The 22,578-nt window shown below is 50.0% G+C and overlaps 1 protein-coding gene across 2 annotated transcripts; it reads left to right on the top strand.

The window, feature by feature from the left end:
- The first annotated feature begins 1,285 nt into the window (after positions 1 to 1,285).
- LOC148042198 (ERBB receptor feedback inhibitor 1-like) lies at positions 1,286 to 22,578 on the top strand. Of its 2 annotated transcripts, XR_015695261.1 has the most exons (5): positions 1,286 to 1,359; positions 18,438 to 18,629; positions 18,760 to 18,833; positions 19,467 to 21,885; positions 22,080 to 22,578. XR_015695261.1 is itself a non-coding variant. In XM_087703196.1 (4 exons), exons 2-4 carry the CDS (start codon positions 18,517 to 18,519, stop codon positions 20,600 to 20,602), a joined length of 1,323 nt encoding a protein of 440 aa, XP_087559322.1. In that variant the 5' UTR covers positions 1,286 to 1,359; positions 18,438 to 18,516; the 3' UTR covers positions 20,603 to 22,578. The 2 variants fall into 2 exon arrangements, 1 of the variants encoding a protein (XP_087559322.1); XM_087703196.1 differs by having other exon boundaries at positions 19,467 to 22,578.

Raw genomic sequence — 22,578 nt, 5'->3', positions numbered from 1 at the left:
CCCTCTGCTCCTGTCCCCTTTTACGTCCATGGAGATGGACTCGTTTTATGCGTTCACGGCTACGTCCCGCTTATTTATATCCATTTGTGCTGTATTTTCACAGGTCCCATGTTTAGGTCTCGGCTGATCCTTGTTTCCTGATATTTGTTGACCAATAAAATAAATAAAAAATAAATAAAAATAATAAATCAATAATAAATAAAATAAAAATAATAAATAAATAAATAAAATAAAAATAACTAAAAATAACTCATAAGTAAATAAAATAAATAAATAAAAAATACCAAATCAATAAAAATAAATAAATAATAAAATAAATAAAATAAATAAAAAATAATAAATAAATAAATAAATAAATAAAAATAATAAATAAAATAAAAATAAAATAAAAATAATAAATAAAATAAAAATAAAATAAAAATAACTAATAAGTAAATAAAATAAATAAATAAATAAAATACTCAATAAAAATAAAATAAATAAAATATAAAAATAAAATAACTAATAAATAAAAAATTAAAAAATTAAAAAGCTAAAAATAACAGATAAAATAAATAAAAATTAAAAAATAAAAAAGGAAATAAAATAACTAAAATAATAACTAAAATAATAAGTAAAATAAATAAAATAACTAAAATAATAACTAAAATAACTAAAATAATAACTAAAATAACTAAAATAACTAAAATAAATAAAAAAATAAAAAATAAAAAAAATTAAAATATATAAAAAAATAAAAAATAAAAAAATAAAAAATGAAATAAATGAAATAAATGAAATAAATAAAAAATAAAAAAATAAAAAATGAAATAAATGAAATAAATGAAATAAATAAAAAATAAAAAAATAAAAAATAAAAAATAAAAAAATAAAAAATGAAATAAATGAAATAAATGAAATAAATGAAATAATAAATAAAATAAAATAAAATAATAAATAAAATAAAATATAAAATAATAAATAAAATAAATAAATAAATAAATAAATAAAATAAATAAATAAAATAAAATAAATAAATAAGCTCGCTTCTCGCTCAACCACAGACATTTTTTGCAGGGCAAAGGAGGTCGTAAAAAACGTGCGGCGAAGCTTCCCTTCCCAAAGCGCCTCGCTCAGCAACCGAACATTCCGGTCGCCCCCCCTTTCCCCCCCAACCACCGGCATCGAGGCGCGGCGTCGCCGCTTTAAAGGGGCGGGGCCTGCCAGGGGGCGGAAGGGGGCGGGGCGAGAAGGGGGCGGCTCCGCCCTCCTCTATAAAAGCTCCCTCTCGCCCTGGTTGGGGCTCAGAGTGACGCCGCTGCCGTCGCCGGAGAGTGTGAACCGGGCTCTTTGCAAGCGGAGCTCGCGGGCGCCCTCTAGGTGAGTCAAGGGGAAGCGGCGGGCGGAGGAGCGGGTGCGGGGGGGGGGATAGAAAGGCGCTTGGGGGAGAGGGAGTCGAGGGCTACCCAGCCCATCTCCAGGGAGGGAGGGGAAGCTCCGGATGCCCGGGGAGAATTGGGGCTGGGGGGGGGGGCTTAAGTGGAAGCCCCCTCCCCTCCTACGATCCCCTGCAGCGGGGGGGGAGGGGGGGCTCTTCTTCCCAGCCCTTCTTCCTGCGCGACTCCCCCCCCCCCCATTTTGCTCCGCGATCCACCAGGGCTGCGGGTGGTGAATCAAACCTTAGTCATCGCCCTGCGAGCGCGGCGGGGAGGCGACGGCGGTGCACCTGCCGCACAGGTAGGGCGAGCCCGGTTGCTAGGAGACCGCCCGGGGGCAGGAAGGTGAGCTCATGCAGCTCTTCAGCCGCCTCTCTCTCCCCCCTCCCCCCTTCCAACCTGGTCTGGACACGGGAGGGGTCCTCTCCTCTTTCCCCCTCCCCTCCCACTGCCAGGATGACCCTGGTCTCAATTTGAGGGGGCTTCGGTTGTCTCTGAGCTGCGTGGCTTCCTTGCAGGCGTCTCACGACCCAACTAGGGAGCTTCATCAGTGCTAGAGAGGAGTGGGGTTTTGCGGAGAGGAGGAAGAGGGGAAAGGGGGAAGAGGAGGAAAAGAGGAGGACTGTGGGGGTCTCTGGTGCCCTCTGAGCTTGGGGGGCTTTCCTTCAGACGTCTCACGGCCCAACTAGGGAGCTTCATCAGTGCTAGAGAGGAGTGGGGTTTTGCGGAGAGGAGGAAGAGGGGAAGGGGGGAAGAGGAGGAAAAGAGGAGGACTGTGGGGGTCTCTGGTGCCCTCTGAGCTTGGGGGGGTTTCCTTCAGACGTCTCACGGCCCAACTAGGGACCGGCATCAGTGCTAGGCGGGAGTGGCGCTTTGCAAGGAAGATGAGGATTATGGGGTCCTTGGTGCTCTCTGAGATGGGGGGGGGGGGTTCTTGCAGATGTTTCATCACCCAGAAGGGAGATGGGTTTGCAGAGAGGAGGAGGAGGAGGAGGAGGAGGGAAGGGAAGGAAGGAGGAAGTGAAAGAGAAGAGGAGGTAGAGGAGGAAAACTATGGGGTCCTTGGTGCCCCTCCCACTGCCACAGGGAGGCGACCCCCCCCTCCTTCCCCCCTCCCCATTGCTGCTTTCTCCCCTGGTCTCCAAAGCTGGGGTGGGTGGGGGCTCAGTTTGCAGATCTAAGTCTCTTCTTTATGGGGAGCCCCTTAGAACTTTTAACTGAGCTCTCCCCCCCCCTTTGGAGACTTCACCTGGGCTTCACCTGTCGGCCCGAAGCACCTGAGGAGGAGGAGAAGCAGCAACAACAACAATGGATGGGAACTCATTCCAGGAGGGAAGCAAGCTGGAATTAAGGAGACATTTCCTGACAATAAAACCGGTGGAACTGCTTGCCACCAGAAGTTGTGGGTAGCTCCATCACTGGAGGTTTTCAAGAAGAGACTGTCTGGAATGGCCTAGGGTCTCCTGCTTGAGCAGGGGGTTGGACTAGAAGACCTCCGAGGTCCCTTCCAGCTCTGTTCTGATTGATTGATGGATTGAAATGGTCCTGGGTCTCCTGCTTGAGCAGGGGGTTGGACTAGAAGACCTCCGAGGTCCCTTCCAGCTCTGTTCTGATTGATTGATGGATTGAAATGGTCCTGGGTCTCCTGCTTGAGCAGGGGGTTGGACTAGAAGACCTCCGAGGTCCCTTCCAGCTCTGTTCTGATTGATTGATGGATTGAAATGGTCCTGGGTCTCCTGCTTGAACAGGGGGTTGGACTAGAAGACCTTCAAGGTCCCTTCCAGCTCTATTCTGATTGATTGATGGATTGAAATGGTCCTGGGTCTCCTGCTTGAGCAGGGGGTTGGACTAGAAGACCTCCAAGGCCCCTTCCTGCTCTATTCTGATTGATTGATGGATTGAAATGGTCCTGGGTCTCCTGCTTGAGCAGGGGGTTGGACTAGAAGACCTCCAAGGTCCCTTCCAGCTCTGTTCTGATTGATTGATGGATTGAAATGGTCCTGGGTCTCCTGCTTGAACGGGGTTGGACTAGAAGACCTCCAAAGTCCCTTCCAGCTCTGTTCTGATTGATTGATGGATTGAAATGGTCCTGGGTCTCCTGCTTGAGCAGGGGGTTGGACTAGAAGACCTCCAAGGTCCCTTCCAGCTCTGTTCTGATTGATTGATGGATTGAAATGGTCCTGGGTCTCCTGCTTAAGCAGGGGGTTGGACTAGAAGACCTCCAAGGCCCCTTTCTGCTCTATTCTGATTGATTGATTCATTGAAACGGTCTACGGTCTCCTGCTTGAGCAGGGGGCTGGACTAGAAGACCTCCGAGGTCCCTTCCAAGCTCTTCCGTTATCCTTTCGGGAGATCGCTGCAAGAGCTGAAGGACCAACTATCCCAACGCCCCCCCCCCCAAGCATCTCCCGAGCCAACAACCCATTGTGCCATTTGTGTGCCTTGGTGTGTGTGTGTGTGTGTGTGCTAGAAACATTGGTGCCAGCCTCTTGCCCGCAGCCGTTACAAACACTTCCGTCCGTTGCTTTGAGGCATTGCTTCCCCCCGTCGTCCCCCCCGGTGCCCCCTTTCTTAGATCACACTGGTGGGGGGAGGGTTATGGGCAGTGCCAGTCTAGGGCAGATGGTCCTTAGAAGTGGCGGGCGAAGGGGGCAACCAAGCCCCCGCCCCCCACCTGCGTTGTTGCTCCTCTGCCAATCCTCACACTTTTCTTTTGCAAAGCTGGTTCCTTAAGGATGCCATTTGCTCTTCGGGGGAAATGCCCGCCGGTCGTGGTTGCAGGAGGGGGATGTCCTCTGAACGGGTTGGCATGGAATGGCTCAGCCGAAAGCTGGTCCGCAGTTTGCCACTTGCCGGTTTGGCAATTGGCACCGGAATTCCCGCGGTTTTTAAGTAGGACGTTTTCAGTTGTGAACGCTCCATCCCTGGAGGTTTTTAACCAGAGATTGGAATCTGAAAAGCGCTTAAGGTTTCCTACTTGGGCAGGGGGTTGGGCTAGATGACCTCCCGAGGACCCTTCCAGAACTCTGTTATTCTACAATCCCAGATCAATTAGCCGGTGGAGCAGCTTGCCACCAGAGGTTGTGAATGCTCCATCCTGGGAGTTCTTTGTTAAGAAAAGATTGGAGACCGCCGTTTTGTCTGGGGGTTGGTCTAGAGGACCTCCAAGGTCCCTCCCAGCTCGTTTTTCAAGAGCTGTCCTTGCCACCCTTGCTAAGAGATTCCCCGCCGTCGTTAAGCGAGCCCCACGGTTGTTAAGCGGCTCCCCTCTTGGCTCTGCCTGTCGGACGGTGGCAAAAGGGGGAGCCCGCGAAACCCTTTCGCGACCGTCATAAATACGAGCCGTTTGCCAAGCATCTGGAAGTTGTTCTCGGCCGGGGTTCTAAAAATGGTTGTAAGTCTGAAAAACCATCACTTTTTTTCCCCCCCGTTGCCGTCGTAACTTTGCACGGCCACTAAACGGACTGTTGCGATTGTGTGCAGCCCAGGAGTGAGACCAAGCATTCTCCAAACTGGGTTTGGTGGTTAAGGTGTGAGTAGGGCTGTCCCTTCCTCCAGAGTTGCGTGTTGGTGTAGCTCCTCCGGGCTCTTCCGTGGCACTTGACACAAAGGATGTGGCTGAGCTGTTTAAAATCTGAGCTTGCTGGCGACTGTGGTTTGTTGATATTATTATCTTAATTACCTTGTGCTTTTTGTGAGTGGATACCTTCAGGAAGGTAAGACACAGGTGTGCAACTAAAGAGGAGAAAGAATGGAGGGGCCTTGGAGGTCCTCTAGTCCAGCCCCCTGCTCAAGCAGGAGACCTTTCCATACAGGATAACAGAGTAACATAGATGGAAGGGGCCTTGGAGGTCCTCTAGTCCAGCCCCCTGCTCAAGCAGGAGACCCTTCCATACAGGATAACAGAGTAACATAGTTGGAAGGGGCCTTGGAGGTCTTCTAGTCCAGCCCCCTGCTCAAGCAGGAGACCCTTCCATACAGGATAACAAGATAACATAGTTGGAAGGGGCCTTGGAGGTCCTCTAGTCCAGCCCCCTGCTCAAGCAGGAGACCCTTCCATACAGGATAACAGAGTAACATAGTTGGAAGGGGCCTTGGAGGTCTTCTAGTCCAGCCCCCTGCTCAAGCAGGAGACCCTTCCATACAAGATAACAAGATAACATAGTTGGAAGGGGCTTGGAGGTCCTATAGTCCAGCCCCCTGCTCAAGCAGGAGACCCTTCCATACAGGATAACAGAGTAACATAGATGGAAGGGGCCTTGGAGGTCCTCTAGTCCAGCCCCCTCTCAAGCAGGAGACGCTTCCATACAGGATAACAGAGTAACATAGTTGGAAGGGGCCTTGGAGGTCCTCTAGTCCAGCCCTCTCAAGCAGGAAACCCTACTACATTTTGGAGAAATTGGGTATGGGAATACTGGTAGCGATAAATAAATTAGTGATTTTAATGTTTGGAAAATGTCAAATAAAAAAAACACTTAAAAAAAACCCCGCTCTCAATTCCTAAGCTTTGTAAAACAGCTTGAATGATTGAAGGAGTAGAGACTAAAACATACGAAGAACGGTTGAAGGATTTGCTTTTTGGCCAATCTAGAGAAAAGAAGGACTTTGGGGGCGGGGGGGGGACATGACGGCAGCATTCCAGTATTTGAGGGGCTGCCCCCAAAGAAGAGTGGGGGGGTGGGAGAGTCCATTTATTGTCCAAAGCACCAAAAGGCCAGACGAGAAACAATGGATAGAAATTCATCCAGGAATTAAGCTTGGAATTAAGGAGACATTTCCTGGCAATTAAACCTGTGGAACTGCTTGCCACCAGAGGTTGTGGGTAGCTCTATCACTGGAGGTTTTCAAGAAGAGACGGAATGGGGTCTCCTGCTTGAGCAGGGGGTTGGATTAGAAGACCTCCAAGGTCCCTTCCAGCTCTGTTCTGATTGATGGATTGAAATGGTCTGGGGTCTCCTGCTTAAGCAGGGGGCTGGACTAGAAGACCTCCAAGGCCCCTTCCAGCTCTGTTCTGATTGATTGAAATGATATAGGGTCTCCTGCTTGAGCAGAGGGTTGGACTAGAAGACCTCCAAGGTCCCTTCCAGCTCTATTCTGATTGATGGATTGATTGAAATGGTCTAGGCTAGGGTCTCCTGCTTGAGCAGGGGGTTGGACTAGAAGACCTCCAAGGTCCCTTCCGGCTCTACTCTGATTGATTGAAATGGTCTAGGGTCTCCTTCACCCCAGCTGAGCACGTAAAAGAAAAGAGCCGAGGTGGCGCAGTGGTTAAATGCAGCACTGCAGGCTACTGCTAGATCAGCAGTTCAGCGGTTCAAATCTCACCGGCTCAGGGTTGACTCAGCCTTCCATCCTTCCGAGGTGGGTAAAATGAGGACCCAGATTGTTGGGGGCAATATGCTGACTCTCTGTAAACCGCTTAGAGAGGGCTGAAAGCCCTATGAAGCGGTATATAAGTCTACTGCTATATCCTGCTTGAGCAGGGGGTTGGACTAGAAGACCTCCAAGGTCCCTTCCGGATCTACTCTGATTGATTGATTGAAATGGTCTAGGGTCTCCTGCTTGAGCAGGGGGCTGGACTAGAAGACCTCCAAGGTCCCTTCCAGCTCCATTCTGATAGATGATAGATAGATAGATAGATAGATAGATAGATGGATGGATGGATGGATGGATGGATGGATGGATGGATGGAAGGAAGGAAGGAAGGAAGGAAGGAAGAAAGAAAGAAAGAAAGAAAGAAAGAAAGAAAGAAAGAAAGAAAGAAAAAGAAAGAAAGAAAGAAAGAAAGAAAGAAAGAAAGAAAGAAAGAAAGAAATGGTCTAGGGTCTCCTGCTTGAGCACGGGGCTGGACTAGAAGACCTCCAAGGTCCCTTCCGGCTCTGTCTCAATCAGCCCCTAACTCACAACGTATCTGCTGTGCTTGGCTTCCTCCAAAGCCAGGTTTGGTAACCACAGGCAGGGGTTTCTTTGAAATGCTTCCAATTAGATTAAAAATGGCCAATGACCCACAATTTTGTATCATCCATAAATGGACATTTGCCGTTTTTTTGGGGGGGGGGATGTAATTACCCCAAAGGACCCTCTATATATGTGTGTGTGTGTGTGTGTGTTAGAAGAATGAAGACAGGTTTTCCCCAGCAGCCTTGATAGGAAAAGCTTTGGGGAGAGCTATTGCCGCTGTCTCTGGCAAAGGCTCTGTGTGTATGTGTGTGTGTAAGTTGTTATTTGTGCAAGCTTGCGTTCGGTCTTTGCTGCAGCTGAAGCGGGCAAGGCAAGCGGGGTGTGTGGGGGGGGAGAGAAATATCCAGGAATCCCTCCCAATTCGGGGCTGCCAAGGCAACGGTTAACATTTGTGCAAGAGATCCTCGGGAGGCGTTGAATTTTTTCGCTTGGGTAGTGGTGATGCCATGGGAATTCGGATCCAGGGAATATATCTGTGTGTGGGTGTGTGTGAACACACCGACAAAGGAAGAATATTTGTTTGCTCAGGGTCGAAATTGCTGCCGTCTCGATGGTTTTTCCTTGCAGACGTTTCATGACCCAACTAGGTAACGTCATCAGTGCTAGAAGGGAGGAGGGTTTGCAGGAAGGAGGAGGAGGAGGAGGACTGGGGGGGGGGGTGGTATCCTTGGTGCTCTCTGAGCTTAGTGGTTTTTCTTGCAGACGTCTCATGGTCCAGCTAGGGAACGTCATCAGTGTTGTTAGAGAGGGGGCTTTGTAGAGGGAAGGAGGAGGAAGAGAAGAACTGATGGAGTTATCTATTTAAGGTAATGAAATGTCTGCAAGAAAACTACCAAGGACCTCACAATCCCCTCCTGATGGAGAGAGAGGAGAAAGAGAGGAGAAAGAGGGAGAGAAGGAGAAAGAGGAGAGAGAGAAGGAGGAAGAAAGAAAGAAAGAAAGAAAGAAAGAAAGAAAGAGGGAGAGAAGGAGAGAGAAAGAAGGAGAAAGAAAGAAGAAACAGGGAGAGAAGGAGAGAGAGAGAAGGGGAAAGAGAAAGAGGGAGAGAAGAAGAAAGAGAGAAGAGGGAGAGAAGGAGAAAGAGGAGAGAGGAGAAAGGGGGAGAGAAGGAGAGAGTGGGAGAAAGAGGTGAGAGAGAAGGAGAAAGAAAGAAGAAAGAGGGAGAGAAGGAGAGAGAGAAGGGGAAAGAGGAGAGAGAAGGAGAAAGAAAGAAGAAAGGGAGAAAAGAGGCAGAGAAGGAGAAAGGAGAGAGAAGAAAGAGGAGAAAGGGAGAGAAGGAGAGAAGAGAGAGAGGAAAAAGAGGAGAGAAGGGGAAAGATAGGAGAAGGAGGGAGAGAAGAGAGAAGAGGGAGAGAAGGAGAAAGAGGAGAGAGGAGAAAGAGGGAGAGAAGGAGAGAGTGGGAGAAAGGAGAGAGAGAAGGAGAAAGAAAGAAGAAAGAGGGAGAGAAAGAGAGAGAGGTGAAAGAGAGAGAGAGAGGAGAGAAGAAGAAAGAGAGAGAAGAGGCAGAGAAGGAGAAAGGAGAGAGAGAAGAAAGAGAGGAGAAAGGGAGAGAAGGAGAGAGAGGAGAAAGAGGAGAGAAGGGGAAAGAGAGGAGAAAGAGGGAGAGAAGGAGAGAGAGAGAGGAGAGAGAGAAAAACCTGTAGTCTTTGCAACAGCCCTATAAAGCTGCCTGGGATGCGAATGGAAGAATGAGTTTGGATAGCCTCAAGGGTCCCGTCAGAACTGCGGGACAGTACCTGAATTCATACCCAGTTCTTTTTCCTCCAAATATCCCTTCTTGGTCCCTTTTCCCCTCCTCTTCAGAGAGGCACCTCCTGCGCTGGCTAACTTGGCTTTCCCTCCATCGGGAAACTTCCAGGGACTTGACAGGGGAACTTCCCCTTGGCTGCTCTGGTCTAGGGTTGATGGGCGTGTCTTCCCCAGGTGCCATTCGCGTCTCACCTTGGAGGTTTAAGACCCCTGGGATTCCCCCTCCCAGAATCCCCAAGCCCCACAGGTGCCACCTGGGGAACTCCGGCTGTTGCCTGAAGCTTCCCGAGAGCCGGAAGCCAACTCCCGGTCCCGACAAAAAACCCTTTTATTAATTTGCGATTCAGAAAAGCCTTTCCAGGGAGGATTTACGGTCACAGACCTCATCTGGCTTGGAGAGCTGCCAGGCCGAGATCTGCAAAACTTGGCCAGGAGTCTCCAAACCAATTAAACGAACTAACGCTCTCCTGCAAACTCCACTCCCCGGTCGCTCCTCTTTTATTTCCCTTGGGAGGGGCCATTCACCGTCCTCCTGAGGCCTTCTTCCCAAGTCCACCCCTGTTCTTTAGCTCTTCCCTTCGTCCGGCAACTCTGCGCATGCACACACTGGGAACAGGCTCCAGCTGTTCTTCTGCCTCACTGATGTCCGACTCCGAAGGCAGCTGATAACTGTCGGACGGCCCTGGCCCCCCTCTCTGCCTCCGACACAGAGCCCTCCTCCTCAGAGCCTCCCCCAGACTCCAGGACTGGCCCATCTTCCTCCCCAACCCTCCTCACTGTCCGAATCTACTACCAGCTCAACTGGGGGGGGGGGGGGCACAAGACTGGGAGCTGAAGTCCCGTTCTCCAAAGTGGGCCAATGTTGAGAACCATTGCTCAGTCTAAAAACGGACGGGTTTGTCCGTGATTGTGAAACTTTTTCTGTATATCTCCATCGTGTGCTATTCCCCCCCCCCCACACACACACACCGCTCATCCTGTGCCTCGGTTTCCCTCTCTTGGAGATTCCCCTTTCCCCAAGGTCAGGATGGGGTGGATCCGTTGAGGGAGCAGTGGGCTCGGGAGGTAGGGCAACGTAGATGGATCTCTTAATACTTGTGTATCTAGGAGGCTTTCAATCAGAATAGAGCTGGAAGGGAACCTTGGAGATTCTCTCGTCCAATCCCTCTGCTGATTTAGTAGATTGTTTGAACTGTTTGAGCAGGGGGTTGGACTAGAAGACCTCCAGGGTCCCTTCCAGCTTTATTATGATTGATTGAAATGATCTAGGGGCTCCTGCTTGAAAAGGGGGCTGGACTAGAAGACCTCCAAGGTCCCTTCCAGCTCTATTCTGATTGATTGATTGATTGATTGAAATGGTCTGGGGTCTCCTGCTTGAGCAGGGGGTTGGACTAGAAGACCTCCAAGGTCCCTTCCAGCTCTGTCGGGATGTATTGAAATGGTTTAAGGTCTCCCGCTTGATCAGGGGTTGGACTAGAAGCCCTCTAAGGTCCCTTCCAGCGCTATTCGGATTGATTGATTGAAATGGTCTTGGATCTCCTGCTTGAGCAGAGGGTTGGACTAGAAGACCTCCAAGGTCCCTTCCATCTCTATTGAGATGGATTGAAATGGCCAAGGGTCTCCTGCTTGAGCAAGGGTTGGACTAGAAGACCTCCAAGGTCCCTTCCAGCTCTGTCCTGATGTATTGAAATGGTCTAAGGTTTTCTGCTTGAGCAGGGGGCTGGACTAGAAGACCTCCAAGATCTCTTCCTTCTCTATTCAGATGGATTGAAATGGCCAAGGGTCTCCTGCTTGAGCAGAGGGTTGGACTAGAAGACCTCCAAGGTCCCTTCCATCTCTATTGAGATGGATTGAAATGGCCTAAGGCCTTCTGCTTGAGCAGGGGGCTGGACTAGAAGACCTCCAAGGTCCCTATTCTCATTGATTGATTGAAATGGCGAAGGGCCTCCTGCTTGAGCAGAGGGTTGGACTAGAAGACCTCCAAGGTCCCTTCCTTCTCTATTCAGATGGATTGATTGAAATGGCCAAGGGTCTCCTGCTTGAGCAGAGGGTTGGACTAGAAGACCTCCAAGGTCCCTTCCAACTCTGTATGGAAGTGTCTCCTGCTTGAGCAGAGGGCTGGACTAGAAGACCTCCAAGGCCCCTGGCCAGCTCTCTGCTGATCCCCATTAGTCCCTGACCCTTCACCAAATTTTATCTTCACCCCAGCTGAGCACGTAAAAGAAAAAACACCACCTGATGACTCACTCCTCACATCCTGTGATTGTATAGTCTGTTCATCCGGCTGTGAAATTCCAGTATTTTTACTTTGGAAAGGACACGGGGGTGCGAAGGAAGACTCACTTCTGACTCACCCACAATTTTAGATCTCGTGGACGGCGGAAAACAAAACACACACACACACACACACACAAAACCCCCACATATTTTTAGCATTTTACAATTCAGAATGGGCCAAGCGTTTCTTAACTCGGATATGAAAACGGAGCGAATTTTTTACAAAGTCTAAAAAGGTATTTCGTTTTGTGCAACTTTCGCAAAAGTTTTTTTTTTTTTTTGAATCAGACGAGAGTTGGGAAGAACCAGATGTTTGAGCCAGATGTTCTTCCGGTCAAGCCTACCTCGCAGGGTGGTTGTGTGGAAAATAGATGGAGGGAAGACGAGGATGAACCCTGCCTTCATTTGTAAAAATGAAATAAAATTAAAAGTCAGTATCTCTCTTTCTCTCTCTCTCTCTCTCTCTCTCTCTATCTATCTATCTATATCTACCAGTATCTATCTGTCTGTCTGTCTGTGTCTGTCTGTCTGTCTGTCTCTCTCTCTCTCTATCTATATCTATCTATCTAGTATCCATTCATCCATCCATCCATCCATTCATCCATCTACAGTATCTATCTATCATCTATCATATCCATCCATCCATCCATCCATCCATCCATCCATCCATCCACAGTATCTATCTATCTATCTATCTATCTATCTATCTATCTATCTATCTATCTATCTATCTATCTATCTATCCATCCATCCATCCATCCATCCATCCATCTAGTATCTATCTATCCATTCATCCATCCATCCATCTACAGTATCTATCTATCTATCATCTATCATATCCATCCATCCATCCATCCATCCATCCATCCATCCATCCATCCATCTACAGTATCTATATATCTATATCTATCTTTATCTATATCCCATCTATCTTATCTATCTATCTATCTATCTATCTATCTATCTATCTATCTATCTATCTCTATCTATCTATCTATCTATCTATCTATCTATCTATCTATCTATCTATCTATCTATCTACTCTATCATCTGTCTGTCTGTCTGTCTATCTACCTACCTACCTATCTTCATCCATCCATCCATCCATCCATCCATCCATCCATCCATCCATCCATATCTATCTATCTATCTATCTATCTATCTATCTATCTATCTATCTATCTATCTATCTATCTATCTATCTCTATCTATCTATCTATCTATCTATCTATCTATCTATCTATCTATCTAGTATCTATCTATCCATCCATCCATCCATTTACAGTATCTATATATCTATATCTATATCTATCTTTATCTATATCCCATCTATCTATCTATCTATCTATCTATCTATCTATCTATCTATCTATCTATCTATCTATCTATCTATCTATCTATCTATCTATCTATCTATCTATCTACCTACCTACCTACCTACCTACCTACCTACCTACCTACCTACCTACCTACCTACCTACCTACCTACCTATTTAATAAATAGTATAATATAACATGGCTTCCGCATGTGGTCCTCGGATGTACAACCGCAACGGAGCCCAAAATGACTTTTGCTGCTAAGTGAATCGCTGTGGTTGTTAAGAGAGGAATGCAGTTGTTAAGTGAACCCGGCTTCCCCTGTGACTTTGCTGGTCAGAAGGTCGCAATAGTGGGTCAGGAGGACCTTGGGGCACAACCACTGTCGTAAATACGAGTCGGTGGCCAAGGGTCTGAATTTCGATCATGTGACGGTCGTAAGCGTGGGGGGGGGAAACCCGGTCAAAGGTCTCCCCCTTTTCCCCCCCAGGTCCGTTGCAGCTTTTGAATGGTCACTAACCGGACCGTTGTAAGTGGAGGACTATCTCTTGGGGTTGCACTGTACGTTATTTTTTAAAAAAACGACGGCCTGATTTTCTACAGAAAATGGCCTACAAGGATTTAAATATTTGGGGCCGAGCCGTGTTTCGTTCGCATCCATCCCAGCGCGAGATTTTCCCATCGCTCTTAAATGAAAAATCACGCCGAAGGGTCAATGTTTGGTTTTTACCAGGGGTCTCAATTTGAGGGGGGGGGGGGGCTCGGTGGTCTCTGCGCTGGGTGGGTTTCCTTGCAGACGTCTCACGACCCAACTAGGGAACGTCCTCAGTGCTAGAAGGGAATGGGGTTTGCAAGGAGGAGGAGGAGGAGGAGAAGGAGACAGAGGGGAATTGGGGAAGAGGAGGAGAAGGAGGAGGAAAAGGAGTTCTGCTGCTCTCTGAGCTTGGTGGTTTCCATGCAGACGTCTCGCGACCCAGCTAGGTAACATAACCAGTGCTAGAAGGGAGGGGAGGAAGAGGAGGAAAGGAAAGGAAGGAGGAAGTGAAGGAGAAGAGGAGGAGGAGGAGGAGGACTGTGGGGTCCTTGGTGCTCTCTGAGCTGGGTGATTTTCTTGCTGACGTCTCACGACCCAGCTAGGTAACGCTGTCAGTGTTAGAAGGGAGAGGGGTTTGCGGAGAGGAGGAGGAGGAGGAGAAGGAGGCAGAGGGGAAGTGGGGAAGAGGAAAAGGAGGAGAAGGAGGAAGAGGAGGACTGTGGGGTCCTTGGTGCTCTCTGAGCTGGGTGGTTTCCTTGCTGACGTCTCACGACCCAGCTAGGTAATGCTGTCAGTGTTAGAAGGGAGAGGGGTTTGCGGAGAGGAGGAGGAGGCAGAGGGGAAGCGGGGGAAGAGAAGGAGGAGGAAGAGGAGGACTGGGGGGTCCTTGGTGCTCTCTGAGCTTGGTGCTTTCCTCGCGGACGTTTCGCGACCCAACTACGTAACAACATCAGCGTTCGAGGGAGGTAGAGGAAAGGAGCATGAGGAAGAAGGCCCTGCAGACCTTCCGGCCACCCCATCTGGCTCATATCCTCCCTCCAACCGTGCCTTCTCCGCCCTGCCCTTTCCCAAGTGCCCAGAGCTGCCTCGGCTGGCACAATTCGGGCAAACCTCCGTTCGAAAAGGCAGCGACTGGTGAAAATTAAAAGATTTAACATGAAAATTAAAAATAATAAAACTGCTGGCTTTGTAAACAGAAAAAGGCTCGGCGGATTCGAACCCGGGTTTCCTGGCCTCCCCAAACGGTGAAGGATAATAATAGTAGTAGTAGTAGTAGTAGTAGTAGTAGTAGTAGTAGTAGTAGTAGTAGTAGTAGTAGTTATTACATTAAAGTTGTTGTAGGGAGGAAGGGTGCTGCTGGCTGCCCTCCTTGCCCTCTTGCTTGCGCTGAGTTTCCCCCCTCCGGGCTGTGGCGGAAACCTGTATTAACTCGGGAGTGGCTTCCGATGGGTGCCTGCTTCCTCCTCCCCTCCTCCTCCTCCTCCTCCTCTGGCGGGCGTTTTTTTTACAAGGCGGAGGAAGTGATGTCAGGCAGTTGTTAAACCGGGATGAGCAGCTGGGGCAGGGCGGGTGACTGTCTTTGGAAGCGATGTGGCCCTTCCTGCCTCTGGAGATTTACTCCTGATAGTTGGCGGCTGAGTAGGCAGAAAACTGGGTTACTAAAGGCAGGAAGAAGGGTGTTTTTTTTTAATCTTTTCCCCCCCTATTTTTTGGCTTGCAAGGACAGCCAAACTGTGTGTCTCTCTCCCCCCCACCTCTATCTCTATCTGTGCAGACCCCTCCTCGGTGTTGTTTCCGGAGTCCTTGGCATAACCCCAGAGGAAAGGGTGGGGTGGGGGGCTTTGGCACAGAGGGAATCCTGGCTTGGATGGGGGTCACCATCATGACTTCTGTCTCCTGCCCCACACCAGATGCTTGTAGTAGTAGGACCGGCCCAGGGGTGGGGTGGGGTGGGGGAGAGAAATGGGTTGGCAAATTAGAACGGGGTTTTGGGGGGTGGGTGGGTGGGTTTGGGGGGGACACACAAAACGGCCAACTCGTGGTTGTGGTTGCGTGCCAGCAGCAAGTTGAGGTGAAAGGAATTTCGGGGGTCTCGTTCGGAGGGCGCGGGGACCTTAAGCGGGCTTAGTAAGACAGCGGAGTATTTGCTCAGTCGGAGATAGAACTTGGAAGGGACCTCGGAGGTCATCTAGTCCAACCCCCTGCCTCGAGCAGCAGACCGCAGACCTTTTCAATCAGGATGAGGCTTGGAAGGGACCTCGGAGGTCATCTAGTCCAGCCCCCTGCCTTGAGCGGGAGACCGCAGACCTTTTCAATCAGGATGAGGCTTGGAAGAGACCTTGGAGGTCATCTAGTCCAGCCCCCTGTCCAAGCAAGAAACCCTAGACCTTTTCAATCAGAATGCAGCTGGAAGGGACCTCGGAGGTCATCTAGTCCAGCCCCCTGCCTCGAGCAGGAGACCCTAGACCTTTTCAATCAGGATAGAGCTTGGAAGGGACCTCGGAGGTCATCTAGTCCAGCCCCTTGCCTCGAGCAGGAGACCGCAGACCTTTTCAATCAGGATGGGGCTTGGAAGGGACCTCGGAAGTCTTCTAGTCCAGCCCCCTGCCTCGAGCGGGAGACCGCAGACCTTTTCAATCAGGATGGGGCTTGGAAGGGACCTCCGAGGTCATCTAGTCCAGCCCCTTGCCTCGAGCGGGAGACCCTAGACCTTTTCAATCAGAATGCAGCTGGAAGGGACTTCGGAGGTCATCTAGTCCAACCCCCTGCCTCGAGCGGGAGACCGCAGACCTTTTCAATCAGGATGGGGCTTGGAAGGGACCTCCGAGGTCATCTAGTCCAGCCCCTTGCCTCGAGCGGGAGACCCTACACCTTTTCAATCAGAATGCAGCTGGAAGGGACTTCGGAGGTCATCTAGTCCAACCCCCTGCCTCGAGCGGGAGACCACAGACCTTTTCAATCGGGATGGGGCTTGGAAGGGATCTTGGAGGTCATCTAGTCCAGCCCTTTGCCTCGAGCGGGAGACCACAGACCTTTTCAATCGGGATGGGGCTTGGAAGGGACCTCGGAGGTCATCTAGTCCAGCCCCCTGCCTCGAGCGGGGACACCCTATTACCCTTCCAGACAAACGGTTGTCCGATCCCTTCTTCAAAAGCCTCCGGCGTTGGGAGCAGCCGCAGCTTTCTAGTGGCAAGTCGTTCCACTGGTTCTTCTTCCCTGCCAGGAAATTGCTCCTCGAGTTCTAGCTTTGCCTCTCTCTCCTGGTTTCGCTCCGCTCCACGGCTTCTCCTCCTGCCTTCTGGGAGCTGCCCCCCCTCCCCGCCCCCCCAGTGGGCCCATTGATGCTCGGGGGGTGGTGGTGGTGGTCCAGGTGCCCCTTCAGTCCTCCCCGGGCTGAGTGATTCAGCTGGGCCTCCATCCACTCCCTGGGCAGGATATTATGGTCCTCCGCCCCTTCATTACGCCATGCCTTCCTCTCCCTAGTAATAACACACCTCCCAGGTTGTCATTAGGGGCAGGAAGGGAGCCTGCAAACCCATTTCCTCTCCCGGCCCAGCTTTCTCCCACACGCCAGGAGGGGAATCTAGGTTCCCTTCGGAGAAACTGAGGCCGGGAGGGAGGAGACGGGGTGGGGCACGGCGGGCCTCCTGTTTTTAGAGGCAGGGAAGGGAAGGAAGAGAGAAAGAAAGAAGGAAAGAAGAAGAAGGAAAGAGAGAGAGAGAAAATGAAGGAATAGGAAAGGGAGAGAGAGAAGGAAAGAGAAAAAGAAATAAGGAAAGAATGGGGAAGAAAGAAGGAATAAGAGAGAGAAGGAAAGAGAAAGTAATAAAGAAGGAATAAGAGAGAATGAAAGAAAAAAGGAAAGAGAGAGAGAAGGAAATAAATAAATAAAGAAGGAATACAGAGAAAGAAGGAGAGAAGGAAAGAGAAAGAAAGAAGGAATAAGAGAGAAAGAGATGGGAAGGAGAGAGAAGGAAAGAGAAAGAAATAAGGAATAAGAGAAAGAAAGAGAGAAGGCAAGAGAGAGAGAAGGGAAAGAAATAAAGAAATAAGGAAAGAATGGGAAAGAAAGAAGAAATGAGAGAGAGAGAGAAGAAAAGAGAAAGTAATACAGAAGGAATAAGAGAAAGAGGGAGAGAAGGGAAGAGAGAAAGAAGGAATAAGAGAGAGAGAAAGAAAAAAGGAAAGAGAGAGAAGGAAAGAAAGAAATAAAGGAATAAGAGAGAGAAAGAAAGGAGAGAAGGAAGAAAGAAGGAAGGAATAAGAGAGAAAGAGAAGGAAAGGAGAGAGAAGGAAAGAGAAAGAAATGAAGGAATAAGAGAAGGAAAGAGAAATAAATAAAGGAATAAGAGCAAAAGAAAGGAGAGAAGGAAAGAGAAAGAAATGAAGAAGGAATAAGAGAGAGAAAGAGAAGGGAGAGAGAAAGAAAGAAGGAAGGAAAGAAGGAAAGGGGGAGAGAAGGAAAGAAAGAGAGAAAGACAAAGAAGTAAAGGCAGAAAGAACAGGAAAGAAAGAAGGAAAGAGAAGAGAAAAAAGAAAGGAAAAAAGAAAGAAAGGAAGGAATAAGATAGGGAAAGAGGGAAAGAAAGACACCTCGAAACATGAGAATTACGGTCATTATACTAATGAAATTAGATATTATTATAGAGAGAAAAAGAAAGAAAGAAAAAGGAAAAAGGAAAAAGAAAGATTGAAATGGGGAGAAACGCAGCCGTTCTACTAAGAATACCATTGAAACACTGGGTGGTCTCCTTTCCCCCCTGTTGCATCTTCTTTTCCAAGCGTTGCTCTCTTGGCTTCCACCAAGGAAACTATTGGTATTAGCAAAGCAGAACGTCCTTTACGGAGAAGTCTGAAATATTAGCGTCCGTTCGCAGTTACAACAGCCCTTCTGACCATTGCAGCATCCAGCGTCTCCTGCTTGAGCAGGGGGCTGGACTAGAAGACCTCCGAGGTCCCTTCCAGCTCTATTCCGATTGATTGATGGATTGAAATGGTCTAAGGTCTCTGGCTTGGGCAGGGGGTTGGACTAGAAGACCTCCAAGGTCCCTTCCAGCCCCAATCCCCTCTGCACTGTTCCTGGCTCCTTCCAAAGCAGCTGATCTCTGGAAATAGGAGCCATCGCCCCTTCTCCTTTGACCCTGGGGGTCATCCTCACGCTCCCCTCTTCCTCCTTTCCCAGGGTGCGAAGGTGGCTGCTGAAGACCATGGACTCCTTCTGAACGTCCAACGACGGGGCACAGCCTCGCCCGGCGCAGGCCATGTCCACTACAGGCATTGCAGCCCAGGAGGTCAACCTCTCCTTGAACCCTGGCTATCTCCGTAATGGAAGCCTGGAGGCCTGTTGCCGTCGCCACAACAGGCAGCTTGCAAAGTGAGTGCGGGAGTGCGGAACGACGCAGCGTGTGCGCGCGCGGGGTCTTAGACACGCTGTCGTGCGAGGCCCTCCATGCTTCCCCGTTTCGTTTACGGATGTGTTTTCCCCACCCTCCCTTTCTCTCCAGCCCTTTCTTCCACGTGGACTCGGTGGCGATGGCTTGCAACCTGAACCCAGGACCCAATCCTCTGACCTCCGTTGGTAGGTACCCCGAAAATTGGTCCCATTTCTTACTTTATCCCACCGGAAGGCTTTTGGGGGGGCCTCCACTGTGTTCTTCGCTTGCCCTCTAGCACAGGGGGTCTCCCAAGATTTCTGGCTGCGCGGACCTGTGGGGTGGAGAGGGGAGAGGGATGGTTTGACACAAGCCCACAATTTGTGGGGAACATCCCCCCTCCCTAACTACCTGGTCTGCAAAACCCCAAAATATTGGGGAACTCTACACCAAAGGTGCGGGCGCGGTGGCTAAGACGCTGAGCTTATCGAACCAAAAGGCCGGCAGTTTGGCGGTTCGAATCCCCAACGCCGCATAACGGAGTGAGCTCCCGTGACTTGGCCCAGCTTCTGCCAACCGAGTAGTTCGAAAGCACGTTAAAAAATGCAAGTAGAAAAATAGGGACCACCAATTTTGGTGGGAAGGGAACGACGTTCCGTGCGCCTTCGGCGTTGAGTCATGTCGGCCACATGACCACGGAGGCGTCTTCGGACAGCGCTGGCTCTTCGGCTTTGAAACGGAGGTGAGCACCGCCCGCTAGAATCGGGAACGACTAGCACAGATGTGCGAGGGGAATTTTTACCTATTTAATATTTATCCCAAGATATCTTTCCTCCTAGGCCAGGTCTCCTGTCCCGATTCAGACAGCGGACCGAGTTTCCTCTTGAGAGCCAGCCCTTCTCTCCTTCGCTCCCCTGCTCCTTCCGCCTCTGAAGAAGACCGATTCGTTTCCGGCTTCGGTGGACTTTCTCTGACCATGAACCGGAACTCCGACGAGACGCCTTCTCAAATCCCGGGGAAGAGCGGCCCGCTCCTCTCCCTTCCCCTCTCTTCGTTGGAGCGAAGCGCCCGCCCGCTGCCGCCTCTCCCCATCCCCGAGAACTTCCTGCATGACGAAGTGGACCGAGAAGTGGAATTCCTGACCAGTTCGGATACCGACTTCTTGCTGGAGAAGTGCGCGAGTCCCAGTTTTAAGCTCTCGGCTCAGGGGAGGCGAAGTTTCAGGGGCTGCGGCCAGATTAACTATGCCTACTTCGACGCTCCGGCAGAGGCGAAGCCGCAACAGCCCAGCTGTCCCGAGAACACCTGCCCACCCCCTCCACCGCCGCAACAACTTCACCGCCGGCTGCGCCGTTCTCATTCCGGCCCTGCGGGGTCCTTCCACAAACGGTCGGTCAGGGTCCCCAGCCACCTCTGTCCCTCCTCGCCCAGCTCCGACGACGACAAACCCGAGGTTCCCCCCAGGGTACCTCTTCCCCCCCGGCCCCTCAAACCTGATTACCGGAGGTGGTCGGCCGAAGTGACCTCCGGCGCGTACAGCGACGAGGACAAGCCGCCCAAGGTCCCTCCGCGGGAACCTCTGTCCTGGAGCCATTCTCGGACGCCGAGTCCCAAAACGTTGCCGGCGTATCTCCACGGGGTCATGCCCCCGACGCAGAGTTTTGCCCCGGACCCGAAGTACGTCAGCAGCAAAGCTCTCCAGAGGCAGCACAGCGACGGCTCGGCGCACAAGGTGCCCTGCATTCTCCCCATCATCGAAAACGGCAAAAAAGTCAGCTCCACTCACTACTACCTCTTGCCGGAGCGGCCCCCTTACTTGGACAAATACGAGATGTTCTTCCAGGAAGCGGAGGAGGGCGGCTTGAGGCCGGAGGAGGGACGGCGGCAGGCAGCTCACGAAGCCGCCACGCTGGTCAAGGCTGACTTGGGAGGACTCGTCAAACGCAAACATTTGGCGTGCATGGTTTCTCCCTAGGGAATTTCAGCCAGCGTTGAAACGATTTTGAATCCGGGAACGACAGCAACTCCTCCTCCCAAGGACCCTGTGTAGAGACTTAGCCGCCCCTCGGCATAAGCACGGGTAAGCGGAGTGGCCAGTGCTGGAGCCTCCTGGACGGATGGCCATGGTGGCCACAGCTCAACTGCCGACACACAGGTGGGGGGTGGAGTGGGGGAGACTTGGAAGGAGAACACGTCCTACACAACTGAAGTTGGCCAGTTAATTGAACATTCTAGAGCTGCGGTCTCCGGACGTTTACGGTTTTACGAACCGGTGGCTGGCGGTGAGGTTGGCACGGCGCTCCCTTTGTTTGACCGGCGGCCACGCACGCGTCTGCCACTCGCACAAATGGCGTTGCGCGCGCACACGCTCGCCTGTCTGCTTCCACGGCCCCGTTTTCAACGGGCTCCGCCTCGTTTGGGGTGGGAGGTCGGGGACCTCCGTTCTAGAATAATATATACCTATAAGTAGAAACTCACCTAAGTTAGCACGACCAAATTGTAGTCTTGCTAAGGAGACCGTTGGCTTTAGCTGAAAGCACAGAAGACATAAGCAAATTCAGTATTTTTTTTTTTGCAGGTGTTAATAGACTTTTTTCCACTTTGGGGGGGTTAGGTAGACTTTTAAATTATTTCTGTCCTCAGATGTTCTCTCTGCTGTTCCCTTGGAGCGGGGATGGCGCGCACAACACGAGCTGGCCACCCCCTTCCCTGTTTCTTGGCTCATCCCTTCTTTGCTCTTGTCCCGTCTACATTTTGAGGTCCGAGAAAGATTTGTTTGATTTCTCTCGGTCAGCGGTCCCCAAACTTTCTAGCTTGGTGGTCCGGCCGCCCCGGGGCGGGGGGGGGGGGGGCAGAGAGGAAATGGTTTTGTGTGTCCATTTCAGCTCGCACAAATGGACCTTCGGGCCCGGGCCCCCACCATTCATGGAAGTAAAGTTACGCGCCTGTAGAGTTGCTTGCCGCTAGTAACAGCCCAGTTCTATACGGCCCACGGCCCGGAAGTAGGCCACTACCTGGTTGGGGGGGGGCAATTGGGGACCCCTGGTCTAGATCAACAGCTCTGCATTGGGGTTTTGTATAATCACACAACCACTGAAAATATGCATTCCGACTCAGCTGCCATGTTTGTTTGAAAAAGGGACCAATTGTGTAGATGTAGAGCTGGCCTTGGTAGTGGGTCACAAATCTTGGGAATGGGGCCTGCGTGGTTTTATTGTGTCCTGCCTGAGCAGGGGGTTGGACTAGAAGACCTCCAAGGTCCCTTCCATCTCTATTCTGATTGATTGATTGATTGATTGATTGATTGATTGGAATGGTCCAAGGTCTCCTGCTTGAGCAGAGGGTTGAACTAGAAGACCTCCAAGGTCCCTTCCAGCTCTCTTCTGATTGATTGATTGAAATGGTCCATGGTCTCCTGCTTGAGCAGAGGGTTGGACTAGAAGACCTCCAAGGTCCCTTCCAGCTCTCTTCTGATCGATCGATTGATTGAAGTGGTTTAGGATCTCCTGCTTGAGCAGAGGGCTGGACTAGAAGACCTCCAAGGCCCCTTCCAGCTCTATTCTGATGGATTGATTGATTCCAAGGGTGAGTTTTTGTCATTTTTTCCTTCACCTCCCCACATTCAACATGCATACTGGATAAATAAACCGACAACCGTCCGTCTGTGGGCCGGTTTTTGGGGGGGCTGGGTGGATTAACACAAACCCCCGTTGTTTACACTTCCCGATCCGCTAAACTGGGAATATTTCCTTTCTTTTTTCCCCCCTGACATTTTAGGGAAAAACCGTCCGTTCTCATCCAAACGAAATGAAGGTTTATCACAAAAAATGCACTGAAATACTTGGGTATGGGGGTGTACAGTATCGAAGGGATTGTGTTCAGTTGTATTTTGGATATATATATATATATATATTGTCACGTCTTGGATTGAATAAAGTTATGACATACTTA

Source organism: Thamnophis sirtalis, unplaced genomic scaffold (assembly GCF_051295495.1).
Source record: "Thamnophis sirtalis isolate CommonGarterSnake01/CBP01778 unplaced genomic scaffold, rThaSir2_p1.2 scaffold_74, whole genome shotgun sequence".
Lineage (NCBI taxonomy): Eukaryota > Metazoa > Chordata > Lepidosauria > Squamata > Natricidae > Thamnophis > Thamnophis sirtalis.
The sequence above is the reverse complement of the archived record's forward strand: the minus strand, read 5'-3'. Positions and strand labels throughout refer to the sequence as shown.